At 35.1% G+C, this 20,170-nt stretch overlaps 1 protein-coding gene across 1 annotated transcript in view; it reads right to left on the reverse strand.

Annotated features, from left to right (window-relative positions):
* CCDC39 (coiled-coil domain 39 molecular ruler complex subunit) overlaps positions 1 to 20,170 on the reverse strand; it is a 49,908-nt gene that overhangs the window by 15,661 nt on the left and 14,077 nt on the right. Inside the window, exons 7-13 of the mRNA XM_077879765.1 lie at positions 19,742 to 19,933; positions 16,680 to 16,783; positions 16,028 to 16,160; positions 13,218 to 13,412; positions 12,547 to 12,711; positions 9,882 to 10,019; positions 7,636 to 7,844 (exon numbers count right to left, since the gene is read on the reverse strand). Of these exons, the coding sequence (XP_077735891.1) occupies positions 7,636 to 7,844; positions 9,882 to 10,019; positions 12,547 to 12,711; positions 13,218 to 13,412; positions 16,028 to 16,160; positions 16,680 to 16,783; positions 19,742 to 19,933 (1,136 nt within the window). The remainder of the gene's footprint in view (positions 1 to 7,635; positions 7,845 to 9,881; positions 10,020 to 12,546; positions 12,712 to 13,217; positions 13,413 to 16,027; positions 16,161 to 16,679; positions 16,784 to 19,741; positions 19,934 to 20,170) is intronic.

The raw sequence follows: 20,170 nt of genomic DNA on the forward strand, positions 1-20,170 counted from the left end.
ATGGGATGCAAGGCTGCTGGTTCTTGATTCAAGTCATGATCTGCTCCATGTTCAGCAAGGGAGTCTGCTCGAGATTCTTTTTCCCTCTGTCCCTCCCCCCACCAGTTCACTCTTTCTCTCTAAAATAAGTCTTGGGCAGCCCCAGTGGCCCAGCAGTTTAGCGCTGCCTTTGGCCCAAGGTGTGATCCTGGAGACCCAGGATCAAGTCCTGTGTTGGGCTCCCTGCATGGATCCTGCTTCTCCCTCTGCTGTGTCTCTGCCTCTCTCTCTCTCTCTGTGTGTCTGTCATGAATAAATAAAATCTTTTTTAAAAATGAAAAAAATAAAAATAAAAAATGTGGAGAAACTGGAACACTTGTGCACTATTTGTGGAAATGTAACATGATGCAACCGCTAAGGAAAACAGTATGGTAGTTCCTCAAAAAATTACAAATAAAAGTACCATATGATCAAGCAATCCCAGTTAGCCAAAAAAAACTGAAAGCAGGTACTTCAAGAAATCTCTGCACCCCAATGTTCATAGCACCATTATTCATAATAGCCAAGAGATAAAGCAATCCCAACATCCATGGACAGATGAATGGATACACTACATGTGGTATATACATGCAATGGAAAATTATTCAGCTTTAAAAGGAAATTGAATCACATGCTACATAGGTGAACCGGAGGACACTGTGCTAAGTGGAATAAGCCAGTCACAAAAGACAAATACTACACGATTCCACCTACATCAAGTATCTAAAGCAGTCAAATTCATACAGACAGAAAGAATGGTGTTACCAAGGGCTGGAGGAAGGAAAAAATGGAAGGTTAGTGTTTAGAGGGTATAGAGTTTCAATTTCAGAAAATGAAAAAGTTTTGGATATCTATTGCACAACAATGTGAATACACTTAACATTATTGAACTGTACACTTAAAATGATTAATATGGTAAATTTTATATTATGTGTTTTTTACCAAAAAATTTAAAAGGACTCCAGGATGGGATAGTTAGTGCCTTTCCTTGCAAGACATACAGAAATATGAGAAATACATGAAGAACTGTGTCCCACAATTTCGAATCTGCTGATTATTTTTTCCTTTTATTTTGGTAAATTCATATTTTATGAACCCTTTAAAATTTATTTTATAATAATGCTAATTATGCTAATATATGTATGGCAACATGAAGAGTGACTCATTTGCCTACTACCACCTTATGAAAGCATACTGTCCAACCATGGTGAAAAGAAATCTTTAACCTACCAGCATTCCCACTCCTAAAAAAAATTGGTGGTAAAATATATTAACAGAAGTTATGGTTTTCTTTATTTTTAAGTATTATGTTGTATAATCAAAAAATATTTAGTCAACCTTTATATGACTGTAAAAGACAAGGCCTGTTGGTCTTCCAGCTTAATGTGGATTGACTACAAGTATATCTCTCCTCCTTCCTAAAATTGAAAAGAATAAAAAGAAAAAAAAAGCACAGCTCTGGGAAAAAGACAGACACAATTTTGTCATGAATTCATGAAAAAATGGGAAACAAATGGGATATGATTGATGGGGGGGTGGAGGGAGATACAGACAAAGATTATTAATGCAGAAATAAGAGCCATGTTTCACAAAAAAAAAAAAGTCTAGAGAAAATTCAAATCCAGAAATAAGAAATAAAAAGACCAAAAGTGATATCTGAGGTGAGTAATGAATGGACTGTCTAAATATCTGGGCCACTCTCCTCAATCCCTCAAATTTTAGGGAAATGTTGGCAGGAATTATTTGTGCTTCAGTGATACCCGCCCCCCCCCCCCATTATCAGAATTCCTAGTATTGTTATGTTGGAGCTAGAGAGAAAAGTAAAAAAGAGCATGGTGATTCCAGGCCCCCCCCAAAAGTGGGGTTAATAAAAAACAAAGTTCCATCCATGAAGAAAATAAAGTCTTTATCATCCAAAATAAACTCCTTATGCTCATTAAGGGACAAATTAACCCAGTGCCCACAGGCAGCCCTCCCAATTAGGAGAGACCAGCTGGAAAAAATGATCTACCTAATTGCAGAAGAAACCATACCAGCTGCTATATCAATCACCATGATTATTATTTAAACATTTGTTATCAAATAACAGAAAGCCGAGGACTATCAAACATACTGGAAAGTTAACAGCATGAATGAAAAGAACAAAGTGAGCAACCACACGACATACTAAGACAAATAATGCAAGGGACAGAAGAGAACTTCCAAAGTATTTTAGTATCTCTAAAAGATGAGAGGATATTGATCCCAAACTATCCATAAACAAGAATGGGCTGCTATGAAAAGACCAATGAAGGAACAAGAGTCATTACAGTTTCCCCCTTTTTAATTTAATAGTAGTAAATAAGAAAGAATCAGTGATCTAGAGAAAGAGAGAAAGGGGTCAGAGAATGGAAAGGAGGCAGAAAGGAAGAGAACAGGGAAAGAATGAGAATATCTTAAAAAGTGAAATAGAACAGAAACTTTAAAATGAGAGTGAAGTGAAGAAATCCAGAAGACAAACCAACATCCACTAAAATGAGCAACAAATGCAGAAAATAGAGGGCGGTGAGAGAAAAAAATTAAAGAACTAATAGGAAAAAAATTTCCCTAACCTAAAGAAAAACTTGACTGAAATAATTAACAGAGCTCACCAAGAGCTCTTGTTTCTTTCAAACAAGAAAAATGAAAACCAAAAACCAAAAATCCAAAAAAACCACCCAGAACAAAGAGAAATTCTGAAACCCTAAGGATAAAGAGTGTCCCAAAGCTTTTCAAACAATAAACAAAAACCAGGTTCCCTACAAAATAAAATGAATTAGTCTGAATCAGACCTTTCATAAATAACTCTGTCATGTATAAGAATATGAAACAAGGAGCAACGCCTGGGTGGCTCAGCAGTTGAGAGTCTGCCTTTTGCTCCAGTTGTGATCCTGAGGTCTCAGGATCGAGGCCCGCGTGGGGCTCCCTCTGCCTCTCTGTGTCTCTCATGAATAAATAAATAAAATCTTAAAAAAAAAAAAAAACACGAAACAATGCTTTCAAAGTTCAACTCTAATTCAAATATGAACAGAGTAAGTATGTGTTAAACATGTAAAAACTCAGGGTACCTGGTTAGCTCAGTCAGTGAGCATCAGCCTTCGGCTCAGGTTGTGATCCTAGCTCCTGGGATGGAGCCTGAGTTAGGTTCCCTATTCAGTGGAGAGCCTGCTTCTCCCTCTCCCAGTGCCGCTCCCCACCACTCATGCACATACTCTCTCAAATAAATAAAATCTTTTTTTAAAAAATAAAAATAATAAAATAAGGGCAGCCCCGGTGGCGCAGTGGTTTGGCACCACCTGCAGCCCAGAGCGTGATCCTGGAGACCCTGGATCGAGTCCCACGTCGGGCTCTCTGCATGGAGCCTGCTTCTCCCTCTGCCTGTGTCTCTGCCTCTCTCTCTCTCTCTCTCTCTGTCTCTATGAATAAATAAATAAAATATTTAAAAAATAATAATAATAAACATGCAAGGACTCAGAAATTTCAGAAACCATCAATTCTGGAAAAAAAAAAAATTCAGATCCTACTCCAGAGAAATGAAATGGGAATCCAAGAAAAAAAGATGACACCGTATACATGAAACAATATTAAACCAAAAACAAAGGAAACATACAGCTAAGTTGAATTATTGTTGGCAATTGACTATATAGTTTAATGTAAGCTATGAGAAAGGAGTTCTTTAAAAATAGAGACTTAATAGGGCAGCCCTGGTGGCGCAGCCGTTTAGCACCACCTGCGCTAGGTGGGATCCAGTCCCGAGTCCCTCGGGCTCGCTGCATGGGGCCTGCTTCTCCCTCTGCCTGTGTCTCTGCCTCTATGAATAAATACATTTTTAAAAAATCTTAAAAAAAAATAGAGACCTAATATTAAAAACAGTAAATAACAACCTGAAACTATAATTAGTGGTTTCAATAATACTTGAAAGATGGAGAAAGAAAATGTAGCAGTAAAAGATGCTAAAAGTCTTATCTTTTAATAAGATAAGGAAAAAAATCATAGGAGCTAATTAATCCTCAGTATTCTCAGAAAAATAGGAAAATTAAAATTTCTTTTGAATTTAAGAATAACCAACAAAAAAATAATTAAAATTAGAAGTTTATATTCCAAATAATAAAAGAGGAAAGAAGGGAAAAGCAAATTCAATAAAACCAATGAAAGCCAGGAAAGACAGAAAGAATATGATTCATTTCTAGGTATTTATCCAAGAGAAAAGAAAGCATATGTTCATACCAAGAACACATATGTTCATAACAGCTTTATCTGCATAGCCAAAAACCAAAAACAATTAAAATGTTCATCAACAGGTAAATATATGCATAAATTGGGATAGATATATGCAATGGAATATTATTACTCAGTGATGAAAACCTGGGGTCAACAAACCATCCTGCCTGCTACCTGTTTTCGTACGTCCCATGAGCAAAGAATGCCGCTTACCTTATTTTAAAGATTTTAATTATTTATTTGAGAGATAGAGAGCATGAGAAAGAGAGAGAGCAAAAGCAGGGGGTAGAGGTAGAGAGAACCAGACTCCCTGCCAAGCAGGGGGCCCGATGTGGGACTCAATCCTAGGACCCTGGGATCATGACCTGAGCTGAAGGCAGACACTTAACCAACTGAGCCACCCACGTGTCCACCATTTACATTTTTTTTCACCATTTACATTTTTAAATGTAAAATCAATTTTTAAAAAGTCAAGAGGAACATTACATTTCATGAAAAATGAAAATGCTATGAAATTCGGGGCACCTGGCTGGCTCAGGTGGCTCCATTAGGAGCCTGCTTCTCCCTCTACCTGTGTGTCTCTCTCTCTCTGTGTCTCTCATGAATAAATAAATAAAATCTAAAAAAAAAAAAAAAGAAGAAGAAGCTAACATCTAAATAAACTCACAAAAATAGAAGGAAAAAATAGTAAATGTGAGAGCAGGAATTAATAAAGTAGAAAATTGAGGCACCTGAGTGGCTCAGTCAGTTAGGCATCAGACTCTTGGTTTCAACTCAGGTCATGATCTCAGGGTTGTGAGTGAAGCCCCGCATCAGGCTCTGGGCTTGGCAGGGAATCTGCTTGAGATTCTTCCCCCTTCCTCTCCCTCTGCTTCTCCCCTAGCTCATGCGTTCTCTCTCAAATAAATAAATAAAATATTTAAAAATAATAAAAAATAAATAAATAATAATAATAATAAATAATAAAATAGAAAAGTGGATTCACAATAGGAAAAAAATCAACAAGCATTGCTTCTTTTCAAAGAGGAATAAAATTCATTAACTACTGGTGAGATTTAACCCACCTAAAAAAAGAGAAGTCACAAATAACCAATATCAGGAATGAAAAGCTACAAATACTACAGCTATTAAACAAATAACCAAATGATACTGTGAAGAACTTTATGGCAATAACTTTGAAAATTTAGAAATGGAAATTTTTTCCTAGGAAAAATATAATTTACTAAAACTGATTAAAGAAGAAATACAATTGTATTTCTGTATTGTCCTATCACTAATAAGTAAATTGAACCAACAGTTGAAAATCTTCAAAAAAAGTCCAGGCCTTCAAGGGCTTTATGAGTGAAATCTTTGAAAATTCAAGAAAGATGTAATTCTAGGGATGTCTGGATGGCTCAGCAGTTGAGCATCTGCCTTCAGCTAGAGTGTGATCCTGGAGTCCCTGACCGAGTCCCACATCGGGCTCCTGCAGGGAGCCTGCTTCTCCTGTCTCTACCTCTCTCTCTGTCTCTCTCTGTGTGTCTCTCATGACTAAATAAATAAAAATCTTTAAAAAAAAAAAATCCAGTTCTACTCTTTTGCAAACTTATCCAGACTATAGAAAAATTAAAAAACACACAAAATCATTCTATGAAAGCTGACATAACCTTAGTAAACTATAATTTGACAAGGGTAACACAGAAAGGAAATTTATAACCATAGATGGGACAATTGTATACAAATATCATCAAACAAAATGTAGATATATACAAAATGTAATATGTGACAGACAAGTTTTGATTATTCTAGGAATGTAATGTTATTTTAACTTTGAAAAATCAATCTATATATTTAACTATATTAACAGACTAGAAGGATCTACATCATATCAACGAACACAGAAAAAGCATCCAACAAAAGTCCATTCCTGATGAGACAAATTAAAATGACCTCTTAGAAAGAATGAAAATAGATGGGCACTCCTTTGATATTATAAAGGGTATTTCAAAGAAATCTGCAACTCATATTTAACGATAAAATGAATCCCTTCAATATCAGGCACAGGACAAGGGGACCTGCAATCATCACTGCTAGTCAGCACTGACCTGGAGGTCAGATAACAAGGACAGTGAAGCAATAGAAAGAAAAGTTATAAAGGCTGAAAAAAAAGGAGGCACAAAACTGTTATTTGTAAATGATGTGAATGAAATACCTAGAAATTAGAATCTATAGATAACTGTCAGAATTAGTAAGAGTTGAAGCAAAGTTGTTGGATTCTTAATATATAGAAATCAACTGTATTTCTATAATGCCAGCAACAAACCAAAGATGGAATTATTTATGTTTTTTTAAAGATGTTATTTATTTATTCATGAGAGACACACACACCCAGAGAGAGAGAGAGAGAGAGAGAGAGAGAGAGAGGCAGAGACAAAAGCAGAGGGAGAAGCAGGCTCCATGCAGGGAGCCCGACATGGGACTCAATCCCAGGTCTCCAGGATCACGTCCAGGGCCAAAGGCAGCCGCTAAACCGCTGAGCCACCTGGGCATCCCCAAGATGGAATGATTTAAAAGGAGATAACAGGGATCCCTGGGTAGCTCAGCGGTTTAGCGCCTGCCTTTGGCCCAGGGCGTGATCCTGGAGACCCGGGATCGAGTCCCACATCAGCTCCCGGCATGGATCCTGCTTCTCTCTTCTCCTGTGTCTCTGCCTCTCTCTCTGTACATCTATCATAAATAAATTAAATAAATAAATAAATAAATAAATAAATAAATAAATAAATAAATAAGAAAGGACATAACATTAACAAAAACATTTTAAAAAGTAGCATGTAGGGGCGCCTGCGTGGCTTAATCAGTTGAGCACCTGACTCTTGATTTCAGCTCAAGTCACAATCTCAGGGTCCTGGGATCAAGCCCAGCATCAGGCTCTGCACTGAGCTTGGAGCCTGCTTGAGATTCTCCCTCTCCCTCTCTCTCCCTCCCCGCCGTCACACTTTCTCTCTCTCTCAAATAATTAATTAATTTAATTAAATAAAAAGTAGCATGTACCTAGGAATAAATCTTTTTTATAAAAGATATGCAAAACTTCTAGGGAAAAATTGTGTTAATAAATGCAGCTATTAAGTATCCATGTTATTGAACTCTTACCACAAAACATACACAAAAATCAGTTCCAAGGGAATTACTGATCTCATTATTAAAGGGATAATCTAAAGGATTAAGAGTTAGCCAAAGGAAAGAGGGAGGGAAAAGCATAGGTTCATGACTAAAATGTATATTATATATTAGAAGCCTTTTCAAACAACTAAGAAAAAGATGAACCTCCAGTCAATTCTTCTGACATCACCCTTATATTTTCAAAAATTTTTAGCAGTATATTAAAACTCGAATTATTACCTTAAGTTCTGTCGTTCTTGATCAACATATCTTATTTGTGATGCAAGCATTGTTTTATGAACCTTAATTTCTTCCATTCGTTCTTCCATAGCTGTGTGTAATTGCTGTTTTCTTTTTTCCAGAGAAAGTACTTCTTCTGCCTTACTGTGAAGCATTTCTCGAGTACGTTTAACTTCAAGTTTTAAAAGATTGTCTTCTATCATCAAATCCTATCAAGGTAACAAAATTGTCAGATGCTAAAATAATTACTGTTACACCCATTTTATTACCACAAAAGTCAAACTTGAAAATATAACTATCCTTAATTTGACCACTGACCAAGATAAGTAGGATTAAATTTAGATTGCTCTGAATGAGGACTTTCGGTTCCTTTACTTTTTAAGAAAAGATTTTATTCCAAGTTTTATTATAATTCAATTTGAAATTTAAGGTTTACTAAAAAGAAGGAAAGAAAGAAGAATTTATTCCCCAAATTGAAACTTAAAAGTCAGGAAATGTATAAAGTTCTATGGATGAATATTTTTTATATTCTAAACTAAATCTCACAAAATAACATATAAATAATTTTTTTCTAAGTCATGGATAGAGTACTGATACAAGAATACACAAATAGATCAATTTTCAGAATAGAAAGCCCAGAAACAAATACTCCAGAACATAAGACTTTATTATTTCAAAATGTAGCTTTTCAATTGGAGAAAAGATTAGATCCCTACATCTCAAATGTACTAAAAACAAATTCCAGATGAATGAAAAACTTAATGTAAGATAAAACCAATGCAGTAACCGAAATAGTAAACATTTGTTTGATTTTTACTATGACACAGGAGTTTCTAAGCATAAAAATTACGCAGGGAAAAAATATTTGATGTTAAAATTTTTTTTTCATGTCAAAAAAATGAACAAAAATTTTAAATGTAAATGGAAAAAATATTGACAATATTTATGACACTTGTTATTTTTATGTATGAAGGTCTTTTGCAATTAAAAAACATAAACCTCCTGATGGAAATATGGGCTAAGATAATAAACCAGAAATCCAAAAGAGAAAGATTACAGAATATAACGTAATAGAAAAAAATGTTTTAAACACTGGTTTGAGGGAGAGCGCATGCATGAGTGGCAGTAGGGAGGGGAGAGCAGAGGGAGAGGGAGAGAGAGAATCTCATGTGGGGCTTGATCCCACAACCCTAAGCCAAAACCAAACGCTGGACGCTTAACCCACAGAGCCACCCAGGCACCCCTAAACATTTTTATTTAAACATAAATATTTGACATTTTATGTTCAACTGTAAATGTTTTCACGTGTCACCAACTTAAAAACTATTCCATCAAATTGACAACAATTTTATAAATTATAATATCCAACCTTCCAGGTGGTAAAATAGAATGCTCACACATTGCTGGTGGGAGTATCAAATGAACCCTCCAGCAGACAATTTGGCTTAAAAATAGTATAGGGTCACCTGGGTGGGTCAGTCAACTTAGCCCTGGACTCCTGATTTTGGCTCAGGTCATGATTTCAGGGTCATGAGATCAAGCCCGATATGGGGCTCCCTGCTTAGCACAGAGCTGCTTTCCCCTCAAGCAGCTCCTCTCTCTCTCTCAAATAAGTAAAATTAAAAAAAAAAGGGGGGGGGGATAGTTCAAGACCTGAAAATATTCATTCTTTTTGGGCCATAATTATACAGTTAGAAATTTTTCCTAACTCATTAAATAACTATACAATGATATAAGAAAATTGGCCATATGCATGGTATATGGTGGTACTATTTTTTTTAAGTGGTCTCCACACCCAATGTGGGGCTCAAATTCATAACCTTGAGAACAAGAGTCACAAGCTCCACCGACTGAGCCAGCCAGGTGTCCCTGATAGTACTATTTAGAATAATCAAACATTGAAAATAAATACATATCCAAAAAACAGGAGATGGTTAAACAAATTATGGTAACTTCATGTAATAAATTATAAGAAGCCTTTAAAAATAATTTATAAAGAGTATTTAATGTTTAGAGATATACATGGAGATGGATATAGATTTTAAATTTTTGAAAATAATATATATAAAGCCAATTTTCTTCAAAAGACTAGAAGGCAATAATATAACTTTAACACATTATCTTCTATATGGTGATTCTAGTAACTTTATTTTCTTCTTTATAATTAGTATGTTTTTATAATTTTCTATAATTAGCATTAAATTATGTGATTTTTAATATCATATGCACATATGATTTTACGGTACCTGTTTCAAAGCTTTGGTTTTATTAAGTTCTTTCTCTGATCTGTCATTGAAAAGGTTTAGTTCATTTACTTTGGTCATGAGGAACTGTTTTTCATCACAATTTTTACTATTTGACTTCTTAATAAAATAAAGATCATTCTATAAAAGGGGAAGAGAGGTACATAAATACACATTTTAAAAGAACATTAAATAAATCTTACATTAAATTATATGCTCCATTGAATATTTATAATAATTGGTTTTTAAATCTCACTCTTCATGCTCTAATGTTTCTAATATAATACATGTGGATAATCACATAGAAACATTTTCATTTTTATCACCTACTGATTTTTTGGATTTGGTTTGGGTTCAATAATTCCAGGAAATATTATGTATGGCTTGATCTGAATTATTGGGTGATTGGCATTTATGGGGAGAAATATGAGGAAGAAGCCAAGCATTGGTTCAGTGCACAGCTCACCTTCTGAAGTTCATGATTTGATTCAACCCAAGCCACAGAAAGAAAAAACCCTCACATTCTAAAAAAGTGTAGGGACTTGGTTAACAGTGCAAACTCTAGAATCAGATGGCCTTCATTACACATCAGTCATCTGACCCTGCTGGGCAGCCTACCATTCCTCAGTTTCCTCTTTTCTAAAATGGAGATAACATACCTACCTCCCTGGACTGCTGTGAGGATTAAAGATGTTACTGTCAAAGAGTACGTACAACAGTGTTTGACACATAGAAGTGTCATGTATTCTTACTATTAATTACATGTATAATCACATATTGCTAGAGAGAAAAATGCTAGAAAAGATCTAATTCCATCAAATGCTTTTGTGTTACACATACCCAGATATCAGTCTCCTGCTCACCCAAGACAAGGTTTATGCTTATAGTCCCCTCTGGGTACCAAAAGCAAAAACTTTCTAGTTCCAAGACCTAGTTCTGTCCCTTTCTCGCTTTTACCCTCTTTTTCTCTCTCCCTCCCTCCTATCTCTGTCTCATTGCCTGTATTTCTCTAAGGTATCAAGACCTAAGATAGTAGCAAGACAGTAAGAAGAGGAATTTTTTTTGTATGAAGATGTGATTTCACAAAATTAACTTTTAGAATGAAAAAATTTTAATTTCAGGTGATTTTCAACCAGAAGGAATTAGCTTCTATTATGCAAAACAGAAGATGAAATGGTATGAGAGAAGTAATTCAGAATGACTTCACAATCTCATGCTACTATTGAGAAAAGAAAACCTTCATTAGAAGATTAAGTAGCTTTTATATCTTTAAAACTTCACATGCATTTCTTTTAATTCATTTATCTCTCTGTTAAATCCAGAGTTGGGATAGGCATTAGTACTAATCAACTGTACAATGGACAGAGCGCCAGAGTAGTTAGAAGGCAGAACACTAGAACCATTCCCACACAGCAAAACAGATACACAATTCATGCCAGGGTCAAGAAACACACTTGGATACAAACATCATCCTCGTATCATTCTGTAGCATTAATATTCTCCTCATAGTCAATGTAATTAAAATAATACTATTTATTGAATACCTCCTAAAAGCACTGCACTAAAATATACATTGCTTCTAATTCTTTCAAACATCCTGAAATAACATCAAATCTTTTCTTTCCTTTACCAGACGAGTTAACTTGGGCTCAGAAAAGTTAAAGTAATAGTACTGATACAACCTTGATATTTAAAACCAGTTGTTCCTGATTCCAAAACATGTGTTCTTTTCCACAAAGCTAAGGAAATAGTTTTTAAAAATTTCATCAGGCTACAGACTACTCCAAACCCAAATTTTATCATCTTTAAATTTAAAAAAAATTAATTTTAAAAAGTAAGAGCTCCCTTTAACCTTTATAGTCCTAAAGGAATTCAGGGCAATTATCCTTATAACCACTAGAGGACACTCATCACAAGCCTTTCAAACTGTAAATGACACTTAAATCCTTTGGGATTCTCATCCCTTTCAGGTCCAAGATCTCAGTTCCTCACTCTTACTCTCCAGCTAAACTTTAACACAGGTTTTATACTACATAGGTACCCCTAACATAGGTTTTATATGACTATAAGCATTAAAACACTGAAAGATGAGAACATTTTCACCGTATTAACAAAATTAAGCTATTCAAAACACTGTAACCAAGTAAATATATGAATAACAGTAATAATAAAAAAAAAAACAGTAATAGATGGCCCATAAAGGTCATTTCAAAGATAAAGGGCAATCAAGTTATTCTGGCAAAAACATAATAAAAAAATGGAATTTATCAATGTGTTAAATCATGTAGTATTTAAGAGTATTTTGAAGTCGTATGGACCAGGGATCAAAACCTAGCTCTCTGTACTAGCTGTGTAACCATGGACAAGTTACTTGATCTGTGACACAAGTCATAATATCTCCCTCACAAGACACTGATAAAGATTAAATGAAATAAAATACTAAAGACATTTAATATACTTAGTATATAGTAAGTGCATAATCAATAGTAATGTTATATTCTCATAGTCAGTATAGAAACATGAACATTATAGTTCATACATTTGTTATATATGCAGGTAGCTTGGCAATCATCCTATCCAAAGTAAAGTCTTAGGAACATGTTGACTTAAAACAGAATGACTAATGACTAGGATATTTGAAGCATCAAAAGTATTTTGGCTAAGTTACATGAAGCTTCTTGATCTGTGATTCCAAAAGGTCAAACGTAGATTTTTTCTCCTCCAGTATCTTTTTAAGTTCAACAATTTTTGTTTCAAGGGCTTGTTTTTCTTCTGAATTAATTTCTCCTTTTAACCGTGACATTCGGCGTTCCACTTGCTGAATGTAAAAATCCTGTTACATTTTTTTAAATAGATAGTAAGGAGAAACAAATAGTTAAAACCATTTCTATAAATATAAAAACACAATAAACACTTTCTTATAAATTTAGTCTTAAGTGTCATCATTTACTAAAGTCACTTTAATTCTTCAGTAATTTATAGTATAAAATCCTTCTTAACTCTGAGAAACAGCAAACCATTCTTTAACAATCAAGGCACATGACAGTGATATGAAAATAAGTAATCTACTGGAAATATAAGAAGTCAGCTAGGAGGGTATTTATCATACTACTAGGATGGAACCTCAGTAAACACACTGGATTTACATGGACATGGACTTTTGAAGGTACATTTTTTCTTACCCTACTACTGACCAAACATGATATCCCATTTCAGCATCTGTCTATCCCTCCAAGAGGACTTTAAAAAAATCTTTGTTTTTTTCAGGAGATTGTGGTATCTTAACCATCACAACTATAACAAATCAATACGGAAGACATTCATAAGATTAATATCTACCTGACTGTACATAATTTCTTGCTGCTTCAAGGTTTCAAAATCCAGTTTATGTAACTGATGGTTGAGGTGCTTTAGAGAGGAACGGGTTCCTTCAATTTCTGATACAACAGCTTTTTCTTTCATTGCCTCAGTCTGTAATTCCTGAACTTTCTTAAATAGCACATCTTTCACTATGTTTAATTGAACTTCCACTTCCTGATGATAAGAATAATAGTGATCAATGACATTTTAATACCTTGCAGTATTTTGTTACATGAACACTATAATTTTGGGGGTTATAAATTAAACCTCCAACATTTTAACCCTTGAGAATATAAGAATGCCCTTCCCACAATTTCAACAAATCTCCAACATTTCTTATAGTCTACTCTATTCCAGTACCTTGATCTGTCATCTTAATTCTACACCACGTCACCCTAACCTTAGAATTTGGCCATTCCCCTGGTTTCCCTAGGAAATAAAATATATCAGAGACACACAACTTATAGGTTCGCAGAATTTCTGAAGTCTTGAAGGTGTTACAGGGAAGAAGTCACATTGCTCAATCTCCCACCTTCTTGTGGGCACTATCCAGTTGTGAGCAGGTAAATGTTTAACTACCAGCTTTCCAGTGGATGGGAGGTTAGAAGGAAAAAGCTGATTTTAATTGTATAAATATTCCCATTATGGCCAATCTCAAGCTACTATCATGCTTCCAATAAAGGCAGAGTTGGGAAGAGATATGGAGTAGCAGACCATTACACAGCATTTCCACTATATAGATATAATAAATGTAAGTAATCTTAAGTAATCTTAAGGGCATAAATAGATAATAGTAAAATATAGTAAAATAATTTGGAAGTGATGAATGCTGAGTACTTATTTACTTTGTTTTTAATATTATGTATTTAACTGTAAGTCAATATAATTTAATTTTTAATAGTATCTATGTTTAGCAGCTGACTTGCAAAATTCCAGAAAATTTAACTATCAACTCTAATGGGCTGATAGGGCTGACCCCAACACACTACTAGCACTACCCTTTATTCACACCTTGCCTCCAGATGGCTTTCCTACCTGTGCAGCCTTCTTGTAAAGAGAAACCAGGCCCCCATTCCCACTGCTCATTTCTTAAGGGGCAGATCTCTCTTGACCTGAATGCTTTATGACCAAGTGTTCTAGGCTTCAAATAGATCTCCCATGCCAAACAAGATCGGTTGAAAGTTATCATTTTAAATGTTGAAATAATTTCCCTCTGTGCTCTTAAACCCAGATTTCCTTTTGCCAACCAATGAAGCTCAATATGGAAAAAAAAATCCGTGACTGGCACATTTAAATTTTGACAAATTAAGAAATATAATCTAATATAATCTTAAAAATTCAGGATCCCTGGGTGGATCAGCGGTTTAGCGCCTGCCAGGGCGTGATCCTGGAGTCCCGGGATCGAGTCCCACATCAGGCTCCCGGCATGGAGCCTGCTTGTCTCTGCCTCTCTCTCTCTCTCTCTCTCTCTCTATGTCTATCATAAATAAATGAATAAATCTTAAAAAAAATTCTTTGTTATATAATAGCCAATTTTTATTAGTTCTAAGACCTTCTCAAAGATTACCTGGCAGTTTTAAAGTCAGTGCTTGGTGGTGAATAACGGTACAGCTCCAAAACATATAGGGTTAGGATTTTTCCAAACAAAAAACCAACAGCTACAAAAACCAAGATTATGAATAAAACACTGCTACAGCACAAGTAGCACACATGCTGCCAATCCTATTTTTTCTAATTAAGCTAATTTCTTCAAAAATGTCACCAGTTTTTGATGTCATCATCAAAAGTTCTACTTCATACGGATTTCAGTCTCTATAGATCTCTATTAAGTTCCAATACTGTCCCATTTTACGTGCTAGAGGAAATAATGCTCTTAGGAGAAAAAAAAACACAACTTTTTTTTAATAATGTGTGATTTAGACTCAAATACCACTCAAGTCAAGATTGCTGCATGACTTCATTATTCAGGATTTTTGAACACACAACAGCATACTGAAGAAGCTGGATTCTATCCAAAAATAAGTGAAACCATCCATATTTGATATTTAGCAAATAGGGGATTTTGTCATGATCTTCAGCTGCCCCTCAGAAAAAAGAGTAAAAGCAAATAGTAGTGCAAATAGTGTCAGGTCACAGAAGTCACTTAGAAGTTTTCAAAGAGGAGATGGTGAATCAACCTTTTTCAGTTCCTCAAAAATTGGCCTAAATGCTACCAAGATTCCAAAGACATTCCAATAGAATTGTAAAGTAGAACACCTAAAAGTCCATTTACTTATAAATGGTACCAGACTGTCAGAGATAATAAATGATAAAGAAATACAGGAAGGAATGTAAACCACTGAGGGGGGGGGGGGGATTTGATCACAAACTATCCCCCCCCAAAAAAATAATCAATTATAAGGGTGGAAATCAATTGTAAAACATAAAACATGGGCATTTTTCAAGATGTGTCTATCATAAAACAGCATATATATGAATGACAAGCAGAGACATGCCAGGCATTGGGAAGGCACGAGATCCTAGGTAGAGAGCTACCTGTGAAAGAAGACATTAAAGTCAAATGCTGAAAGCAAAGCAAAGGGGGAAGTAGAAGTTTTAAGAGAGAAGACCACACACAAACAGGGAGTCTAACAACTCAAAATTCTGATCACAAATATGATCATACCAGAAAGCAGAGCCTCTCAACAGACCTTTTGGAGGTCTGTTGAGTCAGTCTCCCTGACTGCAAGAGTCTAATTCACTATTGCTAAATTTGCTGTGACTGTTTACAAGCTAAAACAAAACTTTACCTTTACACTTTTTTCTTCCTCCCTCAGCATATCTTCCAAATTAGTAGCTTTCTCTTCTACAGACATCGTTTTCTCAGTTATCTGCTTTAATTTCTTTTTTACACTCTGATTATGATTTTTAATTTTCTGTAACCTAGAGAGAATTTATGAGGAAAAAATAGAAAACATGTCTAAAAAGTAATACAAACAAACAAGGAATAGTTTATCCTAAGATTTCTTCATATAACCTGAAAGTTTCTTTGGCCATCAACTTTTTTATTACCTTTTTGTTACCTTTCTGTAAACCTTATATACGTATTAAATATATATTTAATAAGCCATAAAAATATTGTTCTTAAGCCTTTACAATGAAAAACTGAGGAAAAACTTTTTTCAAGTGTAATAATTTAGTAGCTATACATTTACAGTTATCTAGCAAAAACTTAAATATCTAATAATTTTTCTACAAGTAGTCAATTACTGGGGTGCCTGGGTGCATCAGTCAGTTAAGTTCCAACTCTTGATTTTAGCTCAGAGCATGATCTCAGGGTCATGAGATCAAGCCCCACATCTTGTTCTCTCTCTATCTCTCTAATAAATAAATAATAAAATCTTTTTTAAAAATAGAAGTGGTCAAAAACAAAAAACATCTTTAAATATCTTTTTTTCTTACCTTGCGGTTTCTTCCTGAATGTCCTTCTTTATTTTGGAAATATTTTTCCTTAGAGCTTCTAAATCACTGGAACTTCTATTCACAGTGGCTTTTAAAGAATCCAGCTATTCATTAGTTAACAGACAGAAATTATATATTTACTCTACATCTTATAAATTAATTTCACTTTTGAAAAGTTCTATTCTGCACATGTAATACATATTAACCAGTTTTCCTTTTTTTTTTTTTTTAAAGATTTTATTTATTTATTCATGATAGTCACAGAGAGAGAGAGAGAGGCAGAGACACAGGCAGAGGGAGAAGCAGGCTCCATGCACCGGGAGCCCGACTTGGGACTCGATCCCGGGTCTCCAGGATCGCGCCCTGGGCCAAAGGCAGGCGCCAAACCTCTGCGCCACCCAGGGATCCCAACCAGTTTTCCTTTTTGATCTGATATTACATTTTAAATGACCTATTGCATGATATTGGCAAATTATAGAGTTCTACATATATGCGTTAAAGGTGTATACAGCAAAAGCTTCACAGTATTGGATGTGGCAATGGTTTCTTGGATATGACAGGCAACAAAAGAAAAAACAGATAAACTGGACTTCATCAAAATTAAAAACTTGTGCATCAAAAGACAGTATCAACAGAGTTAAAGAGCAGTCCACAAGATGGAGAAAATATCTGCAAATCATATACCTGATAAGGGATTAATAACCAGAATACATAGAGAACTTCCAAAATTCACCACCACCAAAGAAAAAGCCAGGCTGATCCAAAAATGAGCAAAGGACTTGAACAGACATTCCTCCAAAGAAGATATACTAATGGTCAGTAAACTCATAAAAAAATGTTCACAGCATCAATCATTAGGGAATGCAAATCAGAGCGACAATGAAATACCACCTCATACCATTCCATGAGGATAGCTACTATTAAAACAAGAAAAAAGGGGAAAAAAGAAAAGAACAAGTGTGGATGAGAATGTGGAGAAACTAAAGCTGGAACCTATTAGTGGGAATATAAAATGGTCCAGCCACTACAGAAAACAGTATGGTGGTCCCTCAAAAAATTAAAAACATAATTACCACCCAGCAATTCTGAGGTAACTGTACACCCATGCTCACAGCAGCATTATTCACAACAGCTAACCCATGACAGCAACCCAAGTGTCCATGGACAGATAAATAGATAAGCAAAATGTTATATGTACAGACAATGGAATAGTATTCAGCCTTAAAAAGTAATGAAATTTTGACATATGCTACAACACAGATGAACAGTGAGGACATTATGCTTAGTGAAACAGATGAAATAAGTCAGTCACAAAAAGCTAAATACTTTCATGCATATGAAGTACTTTTAGTGGTCTCATAGAGACAGGAAGTAGAGTGGTAGTTGCTAGAAGCTAGGAGGAGGGGCAAATGAGGAGTTATTGTTTTGTTAGCATGTGGTTTCAGTTTTATAAGAAGAAAAGAGTTATGGAGATGGATGGTGGTGATGGTTGCATAACATTAGGAATGTGTTTAATATCGCTGAACTGTATACTTAAAAATGAGTAAGATGGCAAACCATGTTATGTGTACTTTGCCTCAATTTTAAAATTTGGAGGAAGAAAATGAATGAAGGAGTGATGCATGCTACAACATGGATGAACCTTGAAAACATTATGTAAGTAAAAGAATTCAGACATAAAGTACTCCATATTATATGATTTCATTGATATGAAATGTACCAAACAGCAAATCGATAGAAACAGAAAGTAGATTAGCAGTTGCCAGGGCTAGATAGGAGGGAAGCAGAGTGATTGCTACTGAGTAAGGGGTTTCTTTTTGAAGGACAAAGATAATCTAAAATTAGATAGCAGTGATGGTTGCATATTCTGTGATATATTTAAAAACTACTGATATATACTTTAAAAGGCTGAGTTACTATGTGAATTATATCTCAATAAACAAATTATAAATGAATGTATGAATCCGTCTTCTTTTCTGCAATTGATTTTAACTTTAAGATTTTTTTTAAGATTTTATTTATTTATTCATGAGAGACACAGAAAGGGAAGGAGAGAGAGAGAGAGGGAGAGAGGCAGAGACACAGGCAAAGGGAGAAGCAGGTTCCACACAGAGAACCTGACGTAGGACTTGATCCCGGGTCTCCAGGATCAGGACCTGGGCCAAAGGCAGCGCTAAACCGCTGAGCCTCCTGGGCTGCCCTAAACTTTAAGATTTTTAAGAATGAACTATTATCAATGACATTTAACTTAGACAGGAAATCTGCTTATTTTTACTTTTTTAGGGTCATAAGTAATTTTTTGGACAGAAAAAAAACTTTCCTTCTTTATCAGAAATAAAAAGTGTAACAACTAATAGAATGAAATGCTCTACAGTATTCCAATTTCCTGCATAAACCGCTAACTTCAGATGATGCGGCCTCAAGGCACAAATTACATAAAGATCCCTTTATTGCTAACTAAAGGGATCACTAACACTCCCTATTGAACAATCTAGTTGGGCATGTGTGCCTGCAAAAGAAGAAAAGAGCAAAGCAGTAGACTTTTTATTCTCTGTTTCAAGGTATTTTACCACTACAACACTGTCCCTTTACTAGACTGAAAGATTATCCCTTCCTGAAGTGCAAAACTGAACTAAGTAAACAGCTCCAGCTAGAATTTGAGTCAAAACCACCATATACCTGTGCACTGGAAAGACACTTCAGGTTATCACTAATGTCAATATTCACCTTCACATCTGCCCATTTGCCAGTTATAATCATGATTTTCAGTCTAGACGCTTTCAGGAGGCTTTTGCCTCAAGTCACTTGCAAAACATTGTACACGACAGGCAAGGTGTGTGCTGCACGACTCCAGGGGGAGCCCTTTACACTACCTGTGATATGACTGGCACCCCTGTTGCTTTCACCAAGCAGGGCTCAAGTGCAGTACCTTAAAAGTTCCACAACTGGAGGGGCATAAGAAAAAGAACTAGAAGTAGTTCCTTAATCAAAGGAGAGCTCTTATGCTTATTTTTATAGTAATTTATCATAAATGCACAAACTAGTCTTTTGAGTTGACATACCTCATCCTTCAGCTGATTCCTATTTGTTTCATGATGCTGATATTCCGTTCTACATTTTAAAAGTTTACGATCAGCAACAGAAATTCTTTTCTCATATTCTGTGTTATTCCCAATCTCACTCTCCAAAAACTTGATCTTTTCTTTAACCAAATTTTCTTTTTCTCTTAATTCCTGCTTTATCCTTGCTAATGCCTGAAATTAAAAAATATGTTAAGTATGTTTAATACGATGAACAAAACAAACAAAAAGAAATTTAGCTTTTATTTTTCTATTATTATATTCAGTATTTTATCAAAACTTCTTACAATTTTTTTAAAGAGAGTCTACTTTGGGGGCACATGGGTGGCTCAGTCATTTCAGCTTCTGACTCTTGATCTCAGCTCAGATCTTGATCTCAGGGTAATGAGTTCAAAGCCCTGCACTGTGTTC

The sequence above is a fragment of the Canis aureus genome, chromosome 31 (genome assembly GCF_053574225.1).
Source record: "Canis aureus isolate CA01 chromosome 31, VMU_Caureus_v.1.0, whole genome shotgun sequence".
NCBI classification, from domain to species: Eukaryota; Metazoa; Chordata; class Mammalia; order Carnivora; family Canidae; genus Canis; species Canis aureus.